Raw genomic sequence first — 22,884 nt, forward strand, 5'->3', positions numbered from 1 at the left:
GGTTTCAGTTCATTTCCATAAATCTTAATCTTCAAAGAGAGCTCAACACATTGCAGTTATTGACTATGATAGCTTACTTTCAATTGATGTGGAAGAGTTGGGCATGTGGCCATTAATAGTCTCCACCTTCTCTGAGATCTCTCTCTTTATTTCTTTTGTGGTTGCATCTCTTTCTTTGCCATTCGTTTCCATGTGTATCTTCTCTTGTCACTTTCAGTATCCATGAATGGACCCAAAAGAGTTCTTGCATATTATTATTATCTTGTTTTCTTTTCTTTTTCTTTTTGCCATATAGACCCCTATGAAAGCAGGATTTTTACATTCATACCCCTGAAGGGGTGTGTATGCAAGAAAGGAAAAAATATTGTATGATTAGAAAGGGATAGATCTGGAGTCAGGTTCAATGGCCATTGAATTCCAAGAAATAGTGCATCACTGGTAGGCCCTTTTTGCAGACAGGTACATGAAAGGCACTGTTTTGAAGTGATGGAAAATTATTTTTTATTTCCTTTCATGCTTATCACTTGCACAATGTCCACAAGGACTTGAATGAAACGTTTCAGTGAAATCAAAGGGCTTCGGTGCAAAAGTCCACTCATTGAGAAAAATTCAAAAAAAAAAATAGAATTCCTCTGATATTATCAGATAATGTGTGATTGTCATCTATTAGTTTTGTACCTTCAAAAATTAGGTATAGTTTAAATAACATTGGACCTAATACACTAAAATTCGCCCAAAATAATTGAATTGGAGTGTTTTCGTTTTCCCATTTTGCCCTTGGAAAGGTGCTGCATTACTTGTCAACCTTTCTATAATTTTTAATATTACGCACCCGCGTGTCGCGGGGATGTTCCCTGGTCCCGATCCTGATTTGCTAAGTCCATCCATGACCTCAATCCGAGTATGTGAAAAAATTTGAAGATTACCTTGGTTTGGAAATTTACTGTCTTCAATTTTTTTTTTCCGTTTATTTACTTTTTTATTATATAAATACATCAAATATATTATATTTTTTATAATACATATTTTTATTTAATATAAATAATTTTTAACATTATATATGTATATATAATATTTAAATTATATATTTAGGATGGGATAAGACGGAAAAGAGATTCTTTGTCCATGATGGAGATTTATATCCCCGTCATGGCCCTGATTCTATTTTTGGAGTTATAGTCTTGGTCTTGATCTAGTCCTATTGAGGCGGATAGTTGGGTTTTTTATTGGGTCCAAAACAAATTGACAACTATATTTAATTGCTTTTATAATAGTGAAGTTGAGACTCTTCAAAATGATTATTTGAAAAAAAAAGAAAAAAAAACCTATGGTACATATCCTCAACGGTAAGACTTATAGAGTTTTGTTTTTGATATTATTAATGTTGCTGATCTGGATATATGATATTAAGAAGAGAAAAAATTTGTGTGGGTAATTAAGAAACATCAATGTAATGTAACCTTATTTTCAATGTTTCCACTAAAATAATTCTTATGAAGATAATATACAGAGAATCAGATGGACACAGTGTTAAATTCTTATATTTGGGTCATGACACAGTGTGTGAGGCTATCAGACTACCAGTTTCTGGGATGGGATCCCATCGCCGCCCAATCATTCTGTCAATCTGCACCGCTTGATCACTCAATCACTTGAGTGCATTCAATCAATCTCTTAATAATGAACTTAGCTTTAGTGTTTCCAAGCCAAACTTAAAATTAATGTTTTGAGAATGGCTTCACTGGCCTTCACTTGATTTATGAAAAAGAAATCCTTTTTAATTTATTGAATATAGTAGTTTTGAGATATATAGGAAATTTTCTTTTATGTAGTTCCTTTTTTTCTTCAAAGATTTTCTATTATTATTCTCATAATTTTGTTATTTTCTCAATGGATTTAAGTGCAATTCTTCAACCTCTCCGTAACCATTCCAAAGGATTGTCAAATATCATAACCAAAAGAATTATCCCAATTATATGCTTGCACATACATTTTAACATGTTTTTAATTCAATCCTATGCATTTTTAAAAACCGTGCATTGGGAGAGTCGAACTTTCTAAATTTTCATATAGGAGTTAAATGTTTTACTTGTTAAGTTATTGCGGCGGTGATGAACCCCTATGATATTGATGGATTGGAACTAGCAAATTTTTAACATAATTTAATTGATATAGTTAATAAATATACTCCGTATTTAGTGTAAGCGAAAAATAAAATTTTTTTATTATTTATTTAATATGTAGATATAGAGGTTTGGTCATTATCTTAACATGTGTAAATTGTTACTCATCGACCAAATGGCCTATTAGTAGTCGAGTCCCCACTTAAACCCTTCACAAGGAGTGAGAGTTCAAATTATGGGTGAGAGCACATTTCTGAGAGTGTGAGTAGTGGTTGTATATGGGATAGTCTCAATGCCCAGATATGCGCAGGCTCCATCCACACTTATTCTACCGAGGTTTGTACTCGTCTTTAAATTTCTCAATGGCCTAGCTGCTCATCTTGGTTAAAAAAAAAAACATGCATAAATTGTTATAAATGAGGTTTGTGCCCATTCTACAAATGTTACCATGGAGATATGTGTTGAAATCATTACTCTAAAAATATCTAGATAACAAAATACATGCAATCAAGCCCACACAAAAATATATTACTGGAATGGTATATCAATGTAGTTTGGAATATAACCTTGTCATAACTATATAGGCTATTGTTCCCACTTGGCAAATTGATGAATATTTTTTTAAAAAATTTATTTTTATAGAAATGGAGTTATTAAGAGACAAGTAGTTATAGTGGTTCACCAATTACGGTGACTTATCGACCTCTTAAAAATTCATTAACTTGGATAGACGTCACATAAGGTGGTTGGAGTCCTATTACGTACACACCCATAAGATGTTTCTGAAACCAAATCGAACAAATAAATCTCCATACTATATAACTTTGGAAGGAAGGAAAATGGCATCCTCCTATAAGAAATCTAATGAATAGTGAATGAACAATATTATTGTAGTATTTTTACAGAGTTTGCACATAAATACAATAGTACTACCAACCTAAGGATTCGAAGCTAGTTTTGTTTATTCACTATTTAAGTAACAATCTACTGCATTAGACAGTGATTGTTGAATAGTTTTCATTATTTTCAACTCAATGATACCAATCTTTTTAAATATAATTTCCTTCGACTTAAGAAATTATTAGCTCAAGTCTTGATTTCTTGTGTACCTTGTCCAGTGCAAAAGAAGAATACCGTGTAACTACTAAACATTTAGATTCCTCCGACGAGTGACTCTAGCTGACATCTGTCAAAGGGACCCTAAATATTTGACCCTATACGAACCTTATACAGACGTCATCGCATGACAACTATGTCTTTTGTTTTAAGTTTTAATTATATTATTGTCGTTAATATAAAGATGTCTAATTACTATTCATGGTTACATTCTATTTTTGTATTTATTTACTACATTTATTTGCTTATATTTGTATTATTAGTTTTTTTATAAATCAAATTATGGATTCTACACTTAAATTAAAAAAAAAATTGCACCTTTGTTCCTGTCTCTATATATAATTAAGTTGTTGTGGATAGCATATTAATGTCTTTGGAACATACCAATTATTTGGTCTCTTCTTCCCATTAACCAAATTGATGAATTCTTTTCTTTCTTACTCAACGATTAAAACAACTATCCACGGTTCAAACAACTATCAACCCTTTTAAGCATAAGATACTATGAGACTAAACTATACAAAAATCTATCATTATTTTGCCCATAATTTCGTTATTTTCTCGATAGATTTAAGTGTAATTCTTCAACCTTTCCATATCCATTCCAGAGTATTGTCAAATAAACATTACCAAAAATAATCATCTCAATCATATGCTTCCACATACCTTTTAATATGTTTATAATTAAACCTTGCGATATATATATATACTGACAATGAGAATAAGCTATTACAAATATATACAAATTTTTATTATTATATCTCAACCATACATTAGGAGTGAGTTGAACTCTAGACTTTTCTTATGAGAGTCAAATGTCTTAACCATTGTAGTAGTGATAAATTTGTGATGTTGATAGGTTTCTAATTAAACCATGTGATATATATATATATATATATATTAACAATGTGAACAAGCTATCACGAATACCTTCTTTTATTATATCTCAATCATATATTATGAGGAAGTTAAATCTTCAGCTTTTCAAGTGAGTCAAATGTCTCAACCATTGTCACGGTAACAAATTTGTGATACTGATGGGATTGGTACTAGTGAAATTTTTAATTTTTTTAAATATTATATTCTATTAATATACTCTGTATTTATAATCCAAAAGATAAAAATATGATTTGATCACTTTCTTAACATACGTGCACATTTACATTTTTAAATGTGGGTTGTGTCCACTTTGTAAGCGTTACTGTAATCTTTACTTCAAAAATATCTACATAATAGAATATAAGCAATCAAGAGTAACACAAAAATATATAAAAATATAAATAAAAAAAAAAAAATAAAAAATGACAATACCAATTTTGTGCAAGAAAAACATAATTCACTCAACCTGAGAAATTTCGCCATTGGTTTTATATATATATATATATATACGCACACACGTTGATAGAGATGGTATATCAATGAGTTTGGAATATAACTTTGTCACAATTATACAGTCTTTTGTTCCCACTTGCCAAATTAATGAATAGTGCTGCTTTTCATTCTTACCAACTAGATGATTAAAAAAACTATTAATTTTTTTAAACATGATTTCCTTCAATTTGAGAAATTCACCATTCATGTATGTTATATTTTGGTCTTTTGCATTCTAAGATACGAAAAAGAATCAACTTAGAAGATGTAATATTAATTATTAATCCAATTCTTGATTTTTTGTGTATCTAAAAAAATTTGTAATTGGTAAATCTTTAGATTCCTCCAGCAAGTGACTCTAACTGATACTATCGGAGTGACCATAGATATTTGACCCTACACAAATGTCATCGCATGATAATGCTCTTTTTTGTCGTTAATGTAATGGTGCTAATCATGGTTTGTGGTTATATTCCATTTTTGTATCTATTTACTACATTTATTTTCTTGTATTTATATTTTTCTTTTAAACAGAAGTTATGGTTTCTCAACTTTATTACAAAAATAAATAAATTCGTCTTTGGTCCCATATATAATTTGAAGTTGTTATGGGCGGTGAATTAATGAGTTTGGAATATAAAACAATTTAAAAACTATCAAATCCTTTTTAAACATACGGTACCAAGAGACTAAACTATAGAAATTTATACTCTCCCTTGTTTGATATATTTATTTGTTTCCGAAATATATATATAGTAAAATGTTAAATCCAACTAATATAGTCACATTATTAAGATGAAATGGAATGACAATTATCTATCAAAACAATCATTAATAAACAAAAACAATCAATATTATAAAATATATATATATATATATATATACACATTCTTTTTTAAGATAAACATGACAGAAATTTTTGAAATATGAATAGTAACTCTACAGTTCTCTGTAGGTTTTTGTACATTACTATAACAATATTGCTAACCTAGGTATTCAACTTTAGGTCTACTTATTCAGTATCTAAGTAACAATCTACTACATTAGATAGTGGTTGTTAAATATTTTTCATCGTTATCAACTTAATAAATAAAAATACTATCAATCTTTTTTCATATGGTTCCTTCAACTTGAGAGATATCAACATTCATCGTATGTTTATACTTTCTAACGGCAATGATATAATGAGAATCGAATTAGGGGATCTAACGGCTATTATTAGGCAAAGTCTTGATTTTTTGTGTACCTTATCCCGTGCAAAAAAGAATACCGTGTAACTGCTAAATCTTTAGATTCATCCTGCGACAAACTCTAACTGACAATCGTCAGAAAGACCTTGGACATTTGACCCTATACAGACGTCATCACATGACAACTTTGTTTTTTTTTTTACGTTTTAATTATATTATTGTCGTTCATATAAAGATGTTTGATTAACGTTTGTGCGTATAATCCATTTTTGTATTTATTTACTACATTTACTTCCTTATATTTGTATTTTTTTTATTAAATTAAAGTTATGGGGTTAGGATTATGCCCTCGAATGCCAACAAGGATATTTGTATTAGGACATTTCATTTATATTATATATTATATATTATTATTATTATTATTATTATCAGGTATTTATTTTGATTTTGATATAAATCTTGTGATGACATTATAATTATATTTGTAACAAAAGTAGTTTTAGTTACATTAGGACTCATACTTCTAATAGAACTTCTATGGTAATGTTTATTATATTATGAAGATTCATATTTTGAATAGGACTTCATAATTGAATGTATGAAGGTTCATACTTTCGAATAGAACTCATAATTGAATAATATTTATTATGATTTATGAAACCTTTATAAACATGACTCCTCTCTAACTATTGAATCAATCAATTAATTCTGTAGTGAGAAAAATCTCCAAGCTCTCTCTTCCTCTCTAACCCTAGCCGTTGTTTGAAGAAGAAGAGTTGATTTTTTTCTTAATTCCGACGTGTGATCTAGAGGCGTGGGACTTTTGTTCAGCGCTAGGAGATCTACGAGTATTCGAGAGACAAATTCGGCACATCAAAGAAAGACTTTTAAGCATTAAGAGGTAATTTTCTAGGCCTTTTAATTAAATTACGGTGTTCATTAAAATAATTTAAAACATATCGCAAATTTATTATTGCTTACGCATGCGTTTTTTTATGTTATTTGATTTTTGCGATATTACCTAACAATGGGTTCTTCACTTTTGTTACTTTTGTTCCCCTCTCTTTTAATTATTTAGTCTCTTATTCCCATTAACCAAATTGATGAATAGTTTTTCTTCCGTTACTAAACAATTTAAAAAAATCCAAAAATTAGACTTTTGGGCTTGTTTATTTGCCATTCAAGTAACAATTCATTATACTAGACGGTGGCTAGTGCAATAATTGTTGAATAGTTTTCATTCTTATAAACTGAATGAGTAGAATAACTATCAATCTTTAGTAAAAATGAATCCCTCAATTTGAGAAATTTCAACATTCATCGTGTTTATACTTTGGTTTTATGTTATTTATGATATGAAAAGAATTAAATTAGGGAATCTAATAGCTATTATTTGGCTAAGTCTTGATTTTTTGTATACCTTATCGAGTGCAATGAAGAATACAACGTAATTGCTAAACCTTTAGATTCCTTCGGCAGCTGACTTTAACTAACAACTGTCAAAAGAACCCTAGAAATTTAACCATATACAGACATCATCACATGACAAGTCTATTTTTTATTTTTACGTTTTAGTATTAATTTACTATATTTATTTTCTTATATTTGTATTTTTTTAATTAAAATTATGATTTCTCCGCTTTTACATAAAAATATTTTATCTTTGTCACCCTTTCTCTCTCTTGCTCGTTTTTAAACATAAAATAATAAGAGACTAAATTATAGAAATTTATTCTCTCTTTTGTTTCATATATTTATTTGCTTCCACAATGAATGTATATACATATTTAAATGTTAAATTCAACTGCTATAGTCACATAAATTTAGATGAAATGGGATATAAATGTTCAAATTATGTTAATATAATTATTGACAATGACGATAATTATCGTCAATAATAAAAATATATATATACATATATTTTTGATTAACATGACAGAGATGTTTGGAATGTAAGTGTGTAAAATATTTCCATAGGAACGAAAATGGAAATATGAGAATGAAAAGTACTTGTTTTTTTTCCATAAATTATTAGTAAATTAAAATCATGACATTATTTTGTTCAAATTTTTCATTGCAGAAAATTCATTATTGAAAAAAAAACAAAATTATAATTGAGTAAAAAGTTTTTTTTATTGCAATAAACTTCAAAAAAAATATTCACTATATAATTGTACAAAGCAATATATATATATACTAGCATCCATGTCCATATAATTTTCTCATATTAATGAATTTTCTTCAAACTTTATATACACATATAAATATATATAATTCCAATAATTACTATAAAAAAATATTACTTGTTATGTTTATTTATTTATAAATTGAATAAAAAATTAAAAAAATACCTAATTTATTCAGAGTCACATGCATCGTGTGCCACGTGTCCATCTTGATCCTTCCATCCTGATTGTTCTAACAATATAAAGAGAGTTTTTTTTTTTTTGTTCTAGTTTTGGGCACTGATTGAGCGTTCCGCCGTTTGGTGCTTCTCCTCTCGGATCGAAACCCTCGTCTTCGCCGGTGCTCTTCTCGGAGCTGATCTTCGGCGGCGGCAGCGGTGGCGGCGAAGATGAGCGTGTGGAACTACGTAGTGACGGCGCACAAGCCGACCAACGTTACCCATTCGTGCGTCGGCAACTTCACTGCTCCACAAGAACTTAATCTCATCATCGCGTGAGTATCCGACGAGCCTTAGAATAGAAGATCGTTTCTAGGGTTTTGATCTTCATTGTTTATCTGTAACTTTGTTCCGGGGTTTGCGGGTTTTTTTAATCTTTTTTTTGTTCTTTCTTTTTCCGATTTTGGTTGGTTTATTTAGATTTGTGGACTTTTATTATTGATTATATTTGTGTTTGTTCTTGCGATTAGATGCTTTTTAGATGTTTTATGGCAGAATTTACGAGGTAGGGTTTGTGGAGTTCCCCGAAAAGTCTAGTTTTTTCGGTGGTTCTCGCGCTTTGGATGGTTTTATTTGCATAATCTTTTGAGATATGTTTCTCATACTTGAATCTGTAATCTATTGAGTGATTTAGAGTTTTACAAGGTGTTTCTGTGGGTAAATCCTAGTGATGAAGAATGCAGCGTTTTGTTTTTGTTTATTGAATAACTTATGTTCGTCTTTCATTGCAGTAAGTGCACTCGAATCGAAATTCATTTGCTCACAACTCAAGGCTTGCAGGTAACTAAGTCTCTACGTTTTATTAACAGCTTTATTTCATACTATGATCCTCTCTTTGATGTTATGGGAAATTAGATATATCTTGGCGCTGATATAGTGGCATAAATATTGATGCATTTCTTTAAAAGAAAAAGTATGTCGGCTACTCTTCTGTGTTTCTACAGATGTCTACACTTAACTGTTATACTGAATTCTATAAGGTGCTAACAATGTGTAATAAAGCGTTTGAGGCGTATGCCCCGAGGCGCATTCCTTTCCTTCAATATATGAGGTTTACGTCTTTTTTATATGAGGCAGTACCCTCGAGATGTTACCCCTCGAGGTGCAAGAAGTGCGCTCCTCAATTTGGATTTGGATCAACCTGGAATTTTAAAAAACCTATACAGATTTTAGGTTTTTTTTTTAAATTAAAAATTATCAAATAAATATTAAAAATAGAAGAGAGATTCAGGAGTTGTCCCTGAGTGGAAAAAGAGAAGAGGGGAAAAAAGAAAGGAGAGGAGAAGAAGAGAAAGGACTAGTACTACTCATATATTTTTTATCACATTATAAACATTTTTTAGGTAAAATGAAAAAAGATCAATAGCATTGGTGGATGAAGAAAAATCCGAATGGGAAGAGGATGTTGATGTTGGAGATGAAGAAAATAATGATTTTGCGGAAAAAAATTTGTTAGTGATCATGAGTGATGGTGGTGTCTATGTTATGTTTTTGGCGGCAACTTCAAGACAATTATTTAGAATGAAATAAGTTTAAATTAAAAAATTAAAGACAACTAATCTTTTTGTTATGAATTTTATGACTATTTTGTTACTTACTATTTTTTCTCGATATAGTTTTTTATTTAATTTATGTTGAGGTTTACTTCTCACCTCACAAATGCAAAACGCCTTGGGTACGCCTTTTGTCTTTTTAAACATGGGGTGCTAATAATGATATAGAAATGGAAAGTATGATTTGACTCAATTGAGGCTTTGCATTATTTTTCAGCTATGTGTGAACCATTATCATTATTAAAAAATATGGAATTTTTAGTTGTAGTCAGTTTAAATTAGATATTATGATAAATTATCTGAATCGATTATTTGATTTGATATGAACACTACTACTTACTAGATACAGTTCAAGAACATTGTGTGCCCATTACTTGTTAGATTTTCTGAATAAAGTTTTCAACGCCTTAGGGAAGATATAAATGATTTGAGAGATTGAAATTCATTGATCTCACTCCCGAGGAATAATTCCACAGTATTCGGATGATTCAGTAGTGTGATCAACATTAAAATCTCATTTGATGACCGCTACTTTCCTGTCTGAACTTGCTTTTTAGTAGCATTATATGTGTACCTCATATTGAGTTTTGATGGTACAATTTAAAGTTTTAGTCTTTTCCTCCTTCGATTCACACAATTGTGACATGGTCTCTTTTCAAATTTTGTGCTGGTTTGCAGCCTATGCTGGATGTCCCGATATATGGAAGAATTGCGACTCTAGAACTTTTCCGACCACATGTGAGTATTAGTTTTTTTTTTTTTTGTATCACGGATTATTCTTTTCCACACTTTTAATTTATCTGAATTGTCTCATTGTAGGGTGAAGCACAAGATTTTCTTTTTATTGCTACTGAAAGATACAAATTCTGTGTTCTGCATTGGGATGGAGAATCATCAGAGCTTGTCACAAGGTTAACTTGTAAAAGGAGACCTGCATTTTTTTTTCCAATTGTTATTTTCCTGACAAACTATTGTGCTATCTTTTCTCCTGGAGATAGGTTTTGCCATTTATGTCTCATGTTCATTTAAGAAATGGGAAACAATTTTTTTCCATGCAATCCGTGATTTTTGTTGTTATTTGCGCTATTTATAAAAGGTTTTCTTCTTTTGCATAATAGGTCAATAATGTTCCTATTATTTGATTAAAATTATTATTGTGAAAGTTATATATTAGTTTCAACTTAGTAACATGCTTTTATATATATGGTATGTGATTGCAATTTGGCTGCAATTGCATGAGTAGAAAGTGCATATTGATTGTACTTGCTACAACTGTAAATTTTTCCATGTTCCTTTCCAGCATTGGCAATTTTTTGTCCAATTCTCATTAAAGGTGCAAGTCGAATCTTATCACTAGAGATGAGCAAGTTCGATATTACTACTACTATTATTATTATTATTAATTTTGTTCATCTCAAATGTTACTTCGGAATGTTGAAGTAAATGCATTGTGGCTTTTGTTGTTTAATGGGAATCTTATGCATGAAGGCTCTATTTTACCTTTTGTATTTTTACACAATTTGTCCTTTTGTCGTATGCAGAGCAATGGGAGATGTCTCCGATCGCATAGGCCGTCCAACCGATAATGGACAGGTAGCAACCCCTCGTAGCATGTTTTCCTTGGTGAATTTTACAACCATGAAGTTGATTTAAGTTCATTAACTGATGCATATGTCCATTGTGGTTGAAAAGTTGTGCATTGCTGTTTAAGCATCATTTGTGGAAGAAGAATTATGTGTGGACTTTCTTGAATGTTAACTAGATTTATTTTATAGAATTAGAATTTAGGATTAACAGCAATTACATAGTTAAAGACAAAAGCCCATGTAATTTGGTCATTTGATCAGGACCAGTGCCTGTTTCCCTACCTTTGGGTAAGTGTGTGGTCCTCTGCTGTTTTGAGATGTTATTTATTGTAGATGGATATTCTCTGGCTGCTATTACTTAGCAAGTGTATAGCAGCATCCTATTGGCTTAATTCCTAGATCGAAGCTGTGTTTTCTTATTATGTGACTAGCTAGCATAGTGGTCAAGAAGAATTCAGTGACTTCTTTATTTTAAGAGCCATGGTTTAATTATGTCTGGCTTCATGTAGATGTATTTTGTCTAATTTTCTTGATCTGCCTTATATTGGAGATTGTACTCTCTGTTTGAGTATCTGCCATGGATTATCTGCTTGAATCCATGGCATGTTATAGGTACATGTATTTTTGTTTGATATGCAATGACATATTTGAGTATTCCCTTTTTTCTTGCCACTTGCCATTTTTTTTTAGTTTGCTAATTGGGTATCTGTTGACAGATTGGCATAATTGATCCTGACTGTAGATTAATCGGTCTCCACCTTTATGATGGCTTATTCAAGGTAATATTTAAATCAATAACATATTAATTTCAGTAGTTAGAGCATCATTTTTTAGTTATATATGCTTTGCTTTGAAATCATATGAACATGTCATTACTTCTATCATGTGGTTTCAGTTCATAAGCTTTTGAATGACTAACACCTTCTGTCTCCTCTTTAGGTTATACCTTTTGATAATAAAGGACAATTGAAGGAAGCGTTCAACATCAGGTTCTGTTGTATTTATTTGATGAGAGCATGCTCTTTAGGCATCTAAGATTTTTTTTTTTTTTGGACAGTAATTCTTATTTAAAGAGTTTCTCCATACATTGAAATTAGTTCCATATAACTTTCTAAATTAGCAATTTAATACATTTATATTTTTGTGGTTTGATGTAATGGTCACTTTTTTAAGCTGGGCTTTGATGATTTAAATTTTAAATATTAAACTTGTCTTGGTTTCATTTTTTCTGATAAAGATGATACATCTTTTTCTATTATCCTAATAAGGAATGCTTGACATGCATCTTAAGAAAGGACTATTCTTGCTGACCAAGTTGGTAACCACTCAATTCTAATTCTCCTGGCAGGCTTGAAGAACTTCAAGTTTTGGATATCAAATTTCTATATGGTTGTTCAAAACCCACAATAGTAGTCCTTTACCAGGTTCGGTTAACTATCTTTGTTTCTAATTTGAATATGGATTGAGGGAAAAGTTGTTAATCATAATTTTATGGATCATTATCTCAAGAATATAATTATCAATGTGGTGCATGGTCTGATTATATCAAATTCAAATTTAAGGTTCCTTTGCTGTTCCAATATTGTGAATGCTTGCCTCCAGGTTGTTGAGTATTGTTCTAATTCTAGTGGTCTATGTGTTTCTTGTCAAACACATGGCTTTTATTGCTCAATGTGGATCTAGTTGGTTGGATTGCTATTCCTTGAAAGTCTATTAGCTCTTCCATGGTGATGTTAGTCTCTTGCACTAGGTTATTTTGTTTGCAGAACTGTTATGCTTGCTATTATGTCATTAACTGAACCTACAATGGTTGTTAAATATTTTCATTTCTTTTTTTTTTAGACTCCAATTTGGGGCATTGCGGTTGTGTACTTCTTATCAGGGACATAATATTTCCGAGTTTGGATATTGTGCAAATGATGATGATATAGGCCAACCCCCCTCTTTCCTTTCTTTTCACTCTCTATTAATTTTTAGTTCTTTTTGAAAATATTGGAACAAGTCATGCTTAATTTATGACCAAGTGACATTAGTGAGAGAGGACGACCTTCAAAATGAGTGATCTGCTTAAGTCAAGCCAATCTCCTTCAATTCATAATTCTTTTCTTTCTATTTGATATCTTTTAGTTTCTGTGGTTTTCTGTATATATATATCTCAATTAGAAGTCTTATCTACTTGATCAACATTCTTTATTATTTTCATCTAATGTTCTTGATAATTTGCATGTTTTACTGCTTTTCTGTTCTATCTTCATAGATTTTGTCTTTTGGGGTCCATTCCGTGAATTTATGAGACTAATGTTGTTTGAGATGGCAATTTGGCTTTCTTTCAGGATAACAAAGATGCACGCCATGTAAAGACATATGAGGTAGCTCTTAAAGATAAAGATTTTGTTGAAGGTCCTTGGTTGCAAAATAATCTTGACAATGGAGCTGGCCTTCTAATTCCGGTTCCCATGCCTCTGGGTGGTGTTATAATTATTGGGGAGGATACCATTGTTTATTGCAGCTCTTCGGTGTTCAAAGCTGTACCAACCAAACCTGTAAGCACCTACATTTCTTTTATTTAGTTTCAATATCATCTTTTTCATTCTCATTATCCAGTCTATCTGCTGTGTAATGACATTCATTCTTAAATATACCATTTTTCAACTATAAGAGCTCTAAGGGTTAATTCCAGTGGTTTATCATGTAGAGGCCTACAGTTCTGTACCAAGCAGCCCCTGTAGGCAGCCGTTTTTTTCTTACTATCATCTTTTTGATTATTATCATCCATTCTCTTGCCAGTGATCTATTTGTATTTTTCTTTATTGATATTTATCCTTTTGGATATCAGTCAATTACAAGAGCCTATGGGAGGGTTGATTCTGATGGTTCGCGATACTTGCTTAGTGATAATTCTGGAATGCTGTATCTTCTTGTGATAACCCACGAAAAAGAAAGGTGAACATTTAACTAGTTCTCCATTTGGATGGAAAGGAATTTTCCCTTGAACATAGTTTACTAATTATTCTGTGCATTTATTATTATCAATAACTCAAGTTTGTTCCTTCGGCATCCAGAGTCACTGGTCTTAAAATTGAGGAGTTAGGGGAGACCTCTGTGGCATCAACATTATCTTATCTTGATAATGGGGTTGTATATGTCGGCTCAAGCTATGGAGATTCCCAGGTATGGTCATGATAGCAATGTATGCAATATCTTGATTATCATCCTCATGTTGAGTACCTTATTCAATTATAGGGCTTATTTTCAACATCTATCAACAACCGATAAGTTATTTTATTTTGCTGATTTGTCTTGTATCTTATTTTTAATGGCCGCCTGTTTTCTCTGATGGAGGTTTTTTTTTTCAAGTTAGTGGCATTATTTCCTATATTTACATTGTATTTCAACCTGCAGCCTTTCTCTTGGAGAAATAGGTTTCCTAGCTAGAGATTTATGGCATTTTTGCTTCCTGCACATACAACTCATATGATGAGGATTTAGTTTGTTATCAGATCATTCTTTTCTGTTTGCCAATATTTTCAGTTCTATTCTTCCTTTTTCTGGAGCTGAACGTTTGAATTATTGTTTCTTTGAGTACAGATCATAAAGCTGAATACACAACCTGATGCGAAAGGTTCATATGTTGAAGTTTGTGAAAGATACGTCAATCTTGGGCCGATAGTAGACTTTTGTGTTGTTGACCTCGAGAGGCAAGGCCAAGGACAGGTTGTTACTTGCTCAGGAGCGTATAAAGATGGTTCCCTTCGCATAGTCAGAAATGGCATAGGGATTAATGAGCAGGTTCTCTGTGATTGATGCTATGTGATTATTATTCTCACCTTTCACAATTTTGCTATTACAATATTGTATTGGATCATTCTTCAGGCATCTGTAGAACTCCAAGGCATCAAAGGTTTGTGGTCTTTACGGTGTTCTACTAGTGATGTATATGACACTTTCTTGGTAGTAAGCTTCATCAATGAGACAAGGGTGTTGGCAATGAACATGGAGGATGAACTCGAGGAGACTGAGATTGAAGGCTTTTATGCGCAAGCTCAAACTTTATTCTGCCAGAATGCCATAAATGATCAACTTGTACAGGTGGAATGTTTGATACATCTTTGTTCGATTGTTATGTTATCAAATATAACAAGCTTTGACCATACAATTATTTATTTATTTTTTTGCTTTTTTGTCTTCTTTGGATGATGTAATGTGTTCAGTAAGTTGGATGTTCATTGTGGTCTGAAATTTTTCAATGATAGGTTACTTCTGGTTCTGTTCGATTGGTCAGTTCCACATCTCGAGAGTTGCTGGATGAATGGCATGCACCGTCAACGTTTTCAGTCAATGTTGCCACCGCTAATGCTAGCCAGGTTCTTTTCGATCTTTATCTTGAAACACAAAATTGATTTTGTTAGTAACAATGTTGAATTGCTGATCCATTAAAAATTATGAGGCACTAGAATTCCTTCACTTCTTTAAGGAAAAAGGATATTTTGAAATATCAGCAATTATAAATCTTATTCATGGAGGCAATCTTTTGGCCCGCGCTTGGGATGATGGTGGGTGGTGGTCTGAATGAAATCTCTGATCAAATCAGTTTGGGATGCAATTACTTTGCTTAAATAGCTTGTGGTTGTTGTGAACTACGAATCCTTAATTCTCATCTTCTTTTAACTTGTCTGAAGTCAGTCGTTTGAGTCAATTATAATTATTTAGAGTTCTATAACTCATGAATGTTGCTCTTGTCTTTGACCGTAGTGCACATTGTTGTCGCTACACTAGTATCATCTTTTATATATGCTCTGAAATCTGAATCTACTGAATTCTGATTTGTCACACTTCAAACCTCAGGTCTTATTGGCAACTGGTGGCGGGCATCTTGTCTATCTAGAAATTGGTGTTGGGAAGTTGGTTGAGGTTAAACATTTGCAATTGGAATATGAAATATCTTGTCTTGACATAAACCCTATTGGAGAAAATTCCAGTTATAGCACCTTGGCTGCAGTTGGAATGTGGACCGATATTAGTGTGAGGATGTTTTCACTTCCAGGTTTGGATCTGATCACGAAGGAATGCTTGGGTGGAGAAATCATTCCCCGTTCTGTTCTTCTGTGTTCGTTTGAAGGGGTATGATGATATTTGACATTATTTTACCTCTTGGTTCTGTTACCCCCAGAGAATTTGGTCTGATTGTTATAGGTTGATCCCCTTCTCTTTTGGCTTTTCAGATATCTTATTTGCTCTGTGCCCTTGGAGATGGACATCTATTCAACTTTCAATTGAATGTGAAAACGGGTGAATTAACTGACAGAAAGAAAGTATCGCTCGGGACCCAACCAATTACTCTACGGACCTTTTCTTCAAAGGATACCACCCATGTATTTGCTGCTTCAGATAGGCCAACTGTCATCTACAGCAGCAACAAGAAGTTGCTTTACAGCAATGTAAATCTGAAAGAAGTCAGTCATATGTGTCCTTTCAACTCAGCCGCTTTCCCAGACAGGTTTCTCCCTGCTTTCTTTCCTGTTTGTCTTTTGCAGTTGTGTTGTTGAAAATGTTGCATCAAGTTGCTCAAATTGCTCTTGCAATGCTTAACCTTTGTTTTCTAATTATAATTGTGTTTACCATTGGCATTGTTCAGAAGTGAGAAACTAGGAGATTTGTTGTTTTGCATTTTCTTAGGTCTTCCATGTATATTTGACCCATGATCTTGGTATACTTTGCCCAGCAGTGTAATTTTCAACTACACTCTGCTGTCTCCTTTATTGGGTGCTTTCTCAAATGTCAGCATGTCTTACATGATCTTTTCTTCCTTTGTATTTTAGCTCTCTTTGTCAATTATTATCCAATATTGATAAATTTTCTTGAATCAGCATTCTGCAAATTTCTGCATTGTTTTTTTCAGAGACAATTCTTGTTTTTCCATAAGAATTCTGCTTTGCTTTACATACATTTACCGATATTTTCTGTGCCATAAACTTTTTTACTCTTTCCTGGGCTTAGTTTTGTAGTCTTACATTTGATAACATACTTATGTCCTGATCTGATGTATGTAGCACATGTTGATTTAAACAGTTGACATTGTTTTCTGATTTCAGAACGCAAGTGCCTTCTATGGTCGTGGAAATGAGATTTTAGTGTTTCATACTGTCTTTTTTTTTTATTGGTGGTTAAATCTGTTAAGAGTTTATCATTTGATTTTGATACAATAATTTGGTGCTTTAAGCATCAACAAGCGGATGGTTAGTAATACCAATATATATCTGCAGTCTCTGTATTCCCATACATTCTGATTTCTGAGTTCAAAAACAGCTTAAATCATGAAGTTAAGCACTAGAATGCTTGTACTGATATTTTATGTTTTTACATCATTGTTGCTTTCGTTGTTTTTCTATATTTGAGTTAATGGTTAGTAATTTTGAACAGCCTTGCTATTGCTAAAGAAGGTGAACTTTCAATTGGCACCATTGATGATATTCAAAAACTTCACATACGCACAATTCCATTGGGGGAACATGCCCGCCGTATTTGCCATCAAGAGCAATCGCGAACGTTTGCCATCTGTAGTATGAAGAACAACTGCCTGAGTAATCCTGAGGAATCTGAAATGCATTTTGTTCGGTTATTGGATGATCAAACCTTTGATTTCCTAGCAACATATGCACTTGACACATATGAATATGGATGCTCCATCCTAAGCTGCTCATTTGCAGATGACAACAATGTCTATTATTGTGTTGGTACTGCTTATGTGTTGCCTGAAGAGAATGAGCCCACCAAGGTATGTATTCACAATCTCTCTCCAAGCGCGCTCACAAACAAAATAACTTGAATTGCAATTAGTTGGTACATGGATTGGTATTTATCTATTCATTTATTCAGATGCCTCTGCTGTTGTTCTGACCCAGTGAACATGATAAGGGGTCATTGAGATTTGTGATTTGATCCAGATTTCCTCATGTAGAAGTATATTCATTATCTGTTTAGTAGATATCCATTTGTTTAAGAAAGGTGTGAATCTCAGCATGTTTACAAACCTGCCTCATTCATTTTTATGATATGTTTGGAGCTTATATTGGCCAGAATTTTGTCGTGATTATTACAAGCTGGATAATCCAGTGCTTACAATTTCATTACCTTTAGCAGTTTTACAGCTGAAGTGGTAAAATAATTTTATGATTCTTCATAAGTAATATGGTTCTTTAACTAATTCTACTTTATGTTCATTACGTTTGGTTTGGAGTGCATGCATATCACTAAGTGATTTTTTTTCCTCCCAGGGCCGCATTCTTGTTTTCATTGTAGAAGATGGGAAACTTCAACTGATTGCAGAGAAAGGAAACAAAAGGGGCGGTGTATTCACTTAATGACTTCAATGGGAAATTGCTTGCTGCTATCAATCAGAAGATTCAGTTATACAAGTGGGTGCTGCGGGATGATGGTTCTCGTGAACTACAATCAGAATGTGGTCATCATGGGCATATACTTGCCTTGTATGTTCAGACTCGTGGTGATTTTATTGTGGTTGGAGATCTGATGAAATCTATATCCTTGTTGCTGTATAAGGTGGGTGTTCTACAACCTCCTCACAAAAATTTAGTTGCTTTACTTGTTATCTGCATTCTGCAGGCATCCTTGTATGGGATGCTGTAGACAAATGTTATTTATCCTGTTCCCTTTTACCTGTTAGATCACTGATATGAGTGTAATTTTACAAGGTAAGTTGGCTTTTGCTACTTGGGTTGTGTTGATTTAGTTCACAGATTTTAGTTTGTGGCCTAGGTATAGACAATACGGGTGATGCGAATCCAAATTGCTTTATTTTCCTCATGTTTTTCTTTATCAGTTTTTGGGGCTATATATGCATGCTGATTGCCTAGCAGGCAGGTTGTGTGATACAGTTGCATACCAATATTTGAGGAGCTCATATCCTTTAGTTGATTCGGATAGCAAGTACATGGTTCAATCATTCAGTTGGTGATCTGTGACCCCTAATTTTTTTACATGGTCTAACATTATTTTGTTTAGCAGCATGAAGAGGGTGCTATCGAGGAGCGTGCTAGAGATTACAATGCAAATTGGATGAGCGCTGTGGAGATTCTTGATGATGACATTTATCTTGGTGCTGAGAACAACTTCAATCTCTTCACCGTCCGGAAGAACAGTGATGGGGCTACTGATGAGGAGCGGGGCCGGCTTGAGGTTGTGGGGGAGTACCACCTCGGTGAATTTGTCAACCGGTTCCGACATGGTTCCCTTGTGATGCGACTTCCAGACTCTGAATCTGGCCAAATACCCACCGTTATCTTTGGCACGGTCAATGGTGTGATCGGGGTTGTTGCTTCTCTTCCCCATGATCAGTACCTTTTCCTGGAGAGGCTCCAGGCCAACCTAGTTAAAGTTATAAAGGGTGTTGGTGGCCTCAGCCATGAACAATGGCGATCATTTAACAATGAAAAGAAGACAGTTGATGCCAGGAATTTCTTGGACGGAGACTTGATAGAGTCTTTCCTCGATCTCAACCGCAATCGGATGGAAGAGATCTCCAAGGCCATGGGTGTCTCAGTGGAAGAACTGTGCAAGAGAGTAGAGGAATTAACAAGATTGCACTGAGCATCATCCAGCCGGAGCACAAACACCTCTTTATTTTATCCAAACGATGTAAATTACTCATTTGCCTTTGGTCCCTCTTTATCCAGCTTTTGATTCCCTTTGTTTTCATCAACTTGTGTTTGTTTTTATCCGTATTTAGTCTTGTGTAGAGCAAAGACATTTCACTCTTCCTTGCAATCGATGCTGATGGTTTTTGTTGTTTGTGAAGATTCTTTGATGTGTTTAAGAATTTTTGCTTTTTTATTTTTATCGGTCATTATTATATAATTGAATCCGAGATACAGAGAGCATCGTTGTTTTGATGTCCCAGATCTTTGTTTGGGATTATTAATTACTTAACATTAATTCAGTCAGCATCATGTGTTTCCCAAATTTGCCCTTTTTTGTGCATTGTATGTACGTATGCCCATGCGTCCTACTGCCTACACATGTTCAGAAACATGCATGTCTCATTTGACCAGTACATCAGTACTTGTTGATCACATTCTTAACTCCATTTTAGTTGCCTATATGAATTGCAGAGTTCTAAAGATCTCATGCAGAATAAAGTTATTAGTTTAGAAACTCAGCAATATGGGTTTATAATTCACTAAACGCATGTCTTTGAACCTTCATGGCTGAAGTTTAAAATGCAATTAATCTCACAAAACCTGAACATAATCTCTCGGTATTTTGTCTGTGTTCATTGATTGATTATATATAACATCACAGATGAGAAGAGTGAACACAATGGGAATATCTAAATTGTTTGAGAGAGTAGATGATGCATGTGCTGTGCTGATGAGATTGCAGAGAACAAAATGGGATTAATCTAGGTGCTAGGTGCTAGGTGCTGGGCAGCTCTGTCTTAATCATTGCTTATTTGTCTTGCTTTTTAAACCATACATTCCATCTGATCTGATGCTACAATTGTAATAAATACAGTTCTCTTTTCATGTTTGTTTGTATAAAGATGATGCAATGCCTTCATGCATACATGGACCCATATTATATCCTTCCAATTTTAGTTTCCTCTCATTTCTTTTTGTATGGCAGTCATTTTGTGTCTCACATATTTTATAAGGTTAATTTCCTTTTTGAACAGTTGAGCATAGTACGTGTGTGTTATATTATCAAGACATTTACCATATTTTGTATGGTTTGATACCTGAGATCTAGACATGAGAAAATTAGCAAGAGAAGTTGTCTCCTTGTTTGTTTCTTTTCTTATGGTGAATTCTTTTATTTTGATATAATATCACTGAAACTTACAGGTGTAGTAGATATGAAAACTTTATAATGTGTGGTTGAATGCTTATTTTCACCTTTATATATATATATATATTTGAATCACTCAACTTCCCACATTTTTGAGACATTATTTATGTGATTTGAGTTATTAGGTAAGTTGGGTAGTACCCAATCAATTTGCTGGCTGCTTTTAGTTTTTTAGTACTGTCCACAACCAGTAATCAAAGTTTGACCTTAGAATTTTATGGTGCATACCTGCAAATGCAATTCATTGTTGTTTATAAAACTTTAACAATTTGGTCAACAAATAAAAAAGTTTCCAGTCAAATTTAGCAAGCTTGAATAACTAATACATATCAAAGTTTTCAGTCTATTTATTTATTTGTTTGTTTGTTTTTGATCTTTTTATTTGTCATGATGCAACAATTGGCCACAGAATTTTCTTTGGGTGGGGGAACAGAAAGTGACTCATCAGTCTGGCTAATTGGTCAGTGAGTGCATTCAGAATCTCTTCTTGTGTAATAATGCACATGGCCCATTCATTTATAATTACTATCAGACTCCTTGTTTTTTTAGTTATGCCCCCCCTGTATTTATTGATTTTGCTTTCTAGTCCAACACTGAAACAGATCTCAACATCAAAAGATGGACGGACACAAAGCAATCTCTTGAAAGGGTTATAATGCCGTTCATACTTCATTGTAGGGACTTGAATTCCTTTTTCTGCTCTTTATTGCGCTCATTGTCAAAGGCCTTGAATGTATATATATTTTTTTGCTTAGTACCCCCACTCAAGTCAAAGGCCTTTGAACTTTTATTTTGAATGTATATATATTTTTTGTTTAGTACCACCGCTGACTCAAGTTTCTTTTTCTGGTCCCCAAAAAAACAAAAAAATCTAAAATAAATAAATGAACAAATGAATCAATGTCCGAGTGAGAGAGAGAGAGCATTGAGAATAATAATTAGCGTGCTTACAAGCTCAAAAAAGGAGAATCTTGGAACTAGAATTTGAGGGAAGTAGCACATGTTGCAGTGGCAATTTGATAAATTGGAAAATTTTAGAAAAGAGAGAATGATTTTTTTTATTTACTAACATCAGGTTTTTCATATTTTTTTATTAAAAAAATATAAAAATATATATACTCTTTTCGTTTCTTTTTATCTGTTGTTAACTAAATCTTAGGAACTTAGTTATTTCATAAAATTTTATATAAAATTAGTTGTTTTTTTTTTTAAATTATCTATAATTCATATTTTTATATATTTTTTCCTAATATTTAATTTTAATAAGAGAATTCAATAGAATGGTAAAAATTATTTTGAAAAAAAATAATAAATATTTTTTAATATTTAAAAATAACAAATAAAAAGAAACATGGATTTGAGACTGATAAAAAAAATTGAGAAAGTATATTGAAAAAATAATTTTGAGGATAAATTATTTAATTATTTATTTTTTTTGGGTCGTACATAACTTTGATCCTTGAACTGATTAATAGCAGTACAAATTGTCTAACCACGTGAGAACAAGAAATTGGTTAAGCACGAATTATGTACTTACTCAGCCACCCAAAAGAACTGCTAAAAACCAGTCCTGCTACGCAGCCAATGCAATTACACACCCAAAGGTGTCAATATGAATGTAATTTTGAACTCTTACAGGGTTGTTTTAAGAAAAACCCACCATTATAGTGTTTAATG

At 32.6% G+C, this 22,884-nt stretch overlaps 1 protein-coding gene across 1 annotated transcript; it reads left to right on the forward strand.

The window, feature by feature from the left end:
- Positions 1-8,255: 8,255 nt before the first annotated feature.
- On the forward strand, positions 8,256-20,157 carry LOC120283772 (DNA damage-binding protein 1a-like). Its single transcript, XM_039290507.1, is given in 20 exon segments — positions 8,256-8,479; positions 8,936-8,984; positions 10,436-10,495; positions 10,577-10,668; positions 11,299-11,350; positions 12,060-12,122; positions 12,283-12,332; positions 12,692-12,767; positions 13,677-13,886; positions 14,180-14,286; positions 14,406-14,514; positions 14,932-15,132; positions 15,217-15,432; positions 15,597-15,707; positions 16,189-16,464; positions 16,566-16,840; positions 17,764-18,118; positions 18,618-18,671; positions 18,673-18,903; positions 19,369-20,157. Coding segments are annotated over 20 exon segments (3,273 nt in total). The 5' UTR covers positions 8,256-8,375; the 3' UTR covers positions 19,951-20,157.
- Positions 20,158-22,884: the final 2,727 nt, after the last annotated feature.

This window comes from Dioscorea cayenensis, chromosome 19, assembly GCF_009730915.1.
Source record: "Dioscorea cayenensis subsp. rotundata cultivar TDr96_F1 chromosome 19, TDr96_F1_v2_PseudoChromosome.rev07_lg8_w22 25.fasta, whole genome shotgun sequence".
Lineage (NCBI taxonomy): Eukaryota > Viridiplantae > Streptophyta > Magnoliopsida > Dioscoreales > Dioscoreaceae > Dioscorea > Dioscorea cayenensis.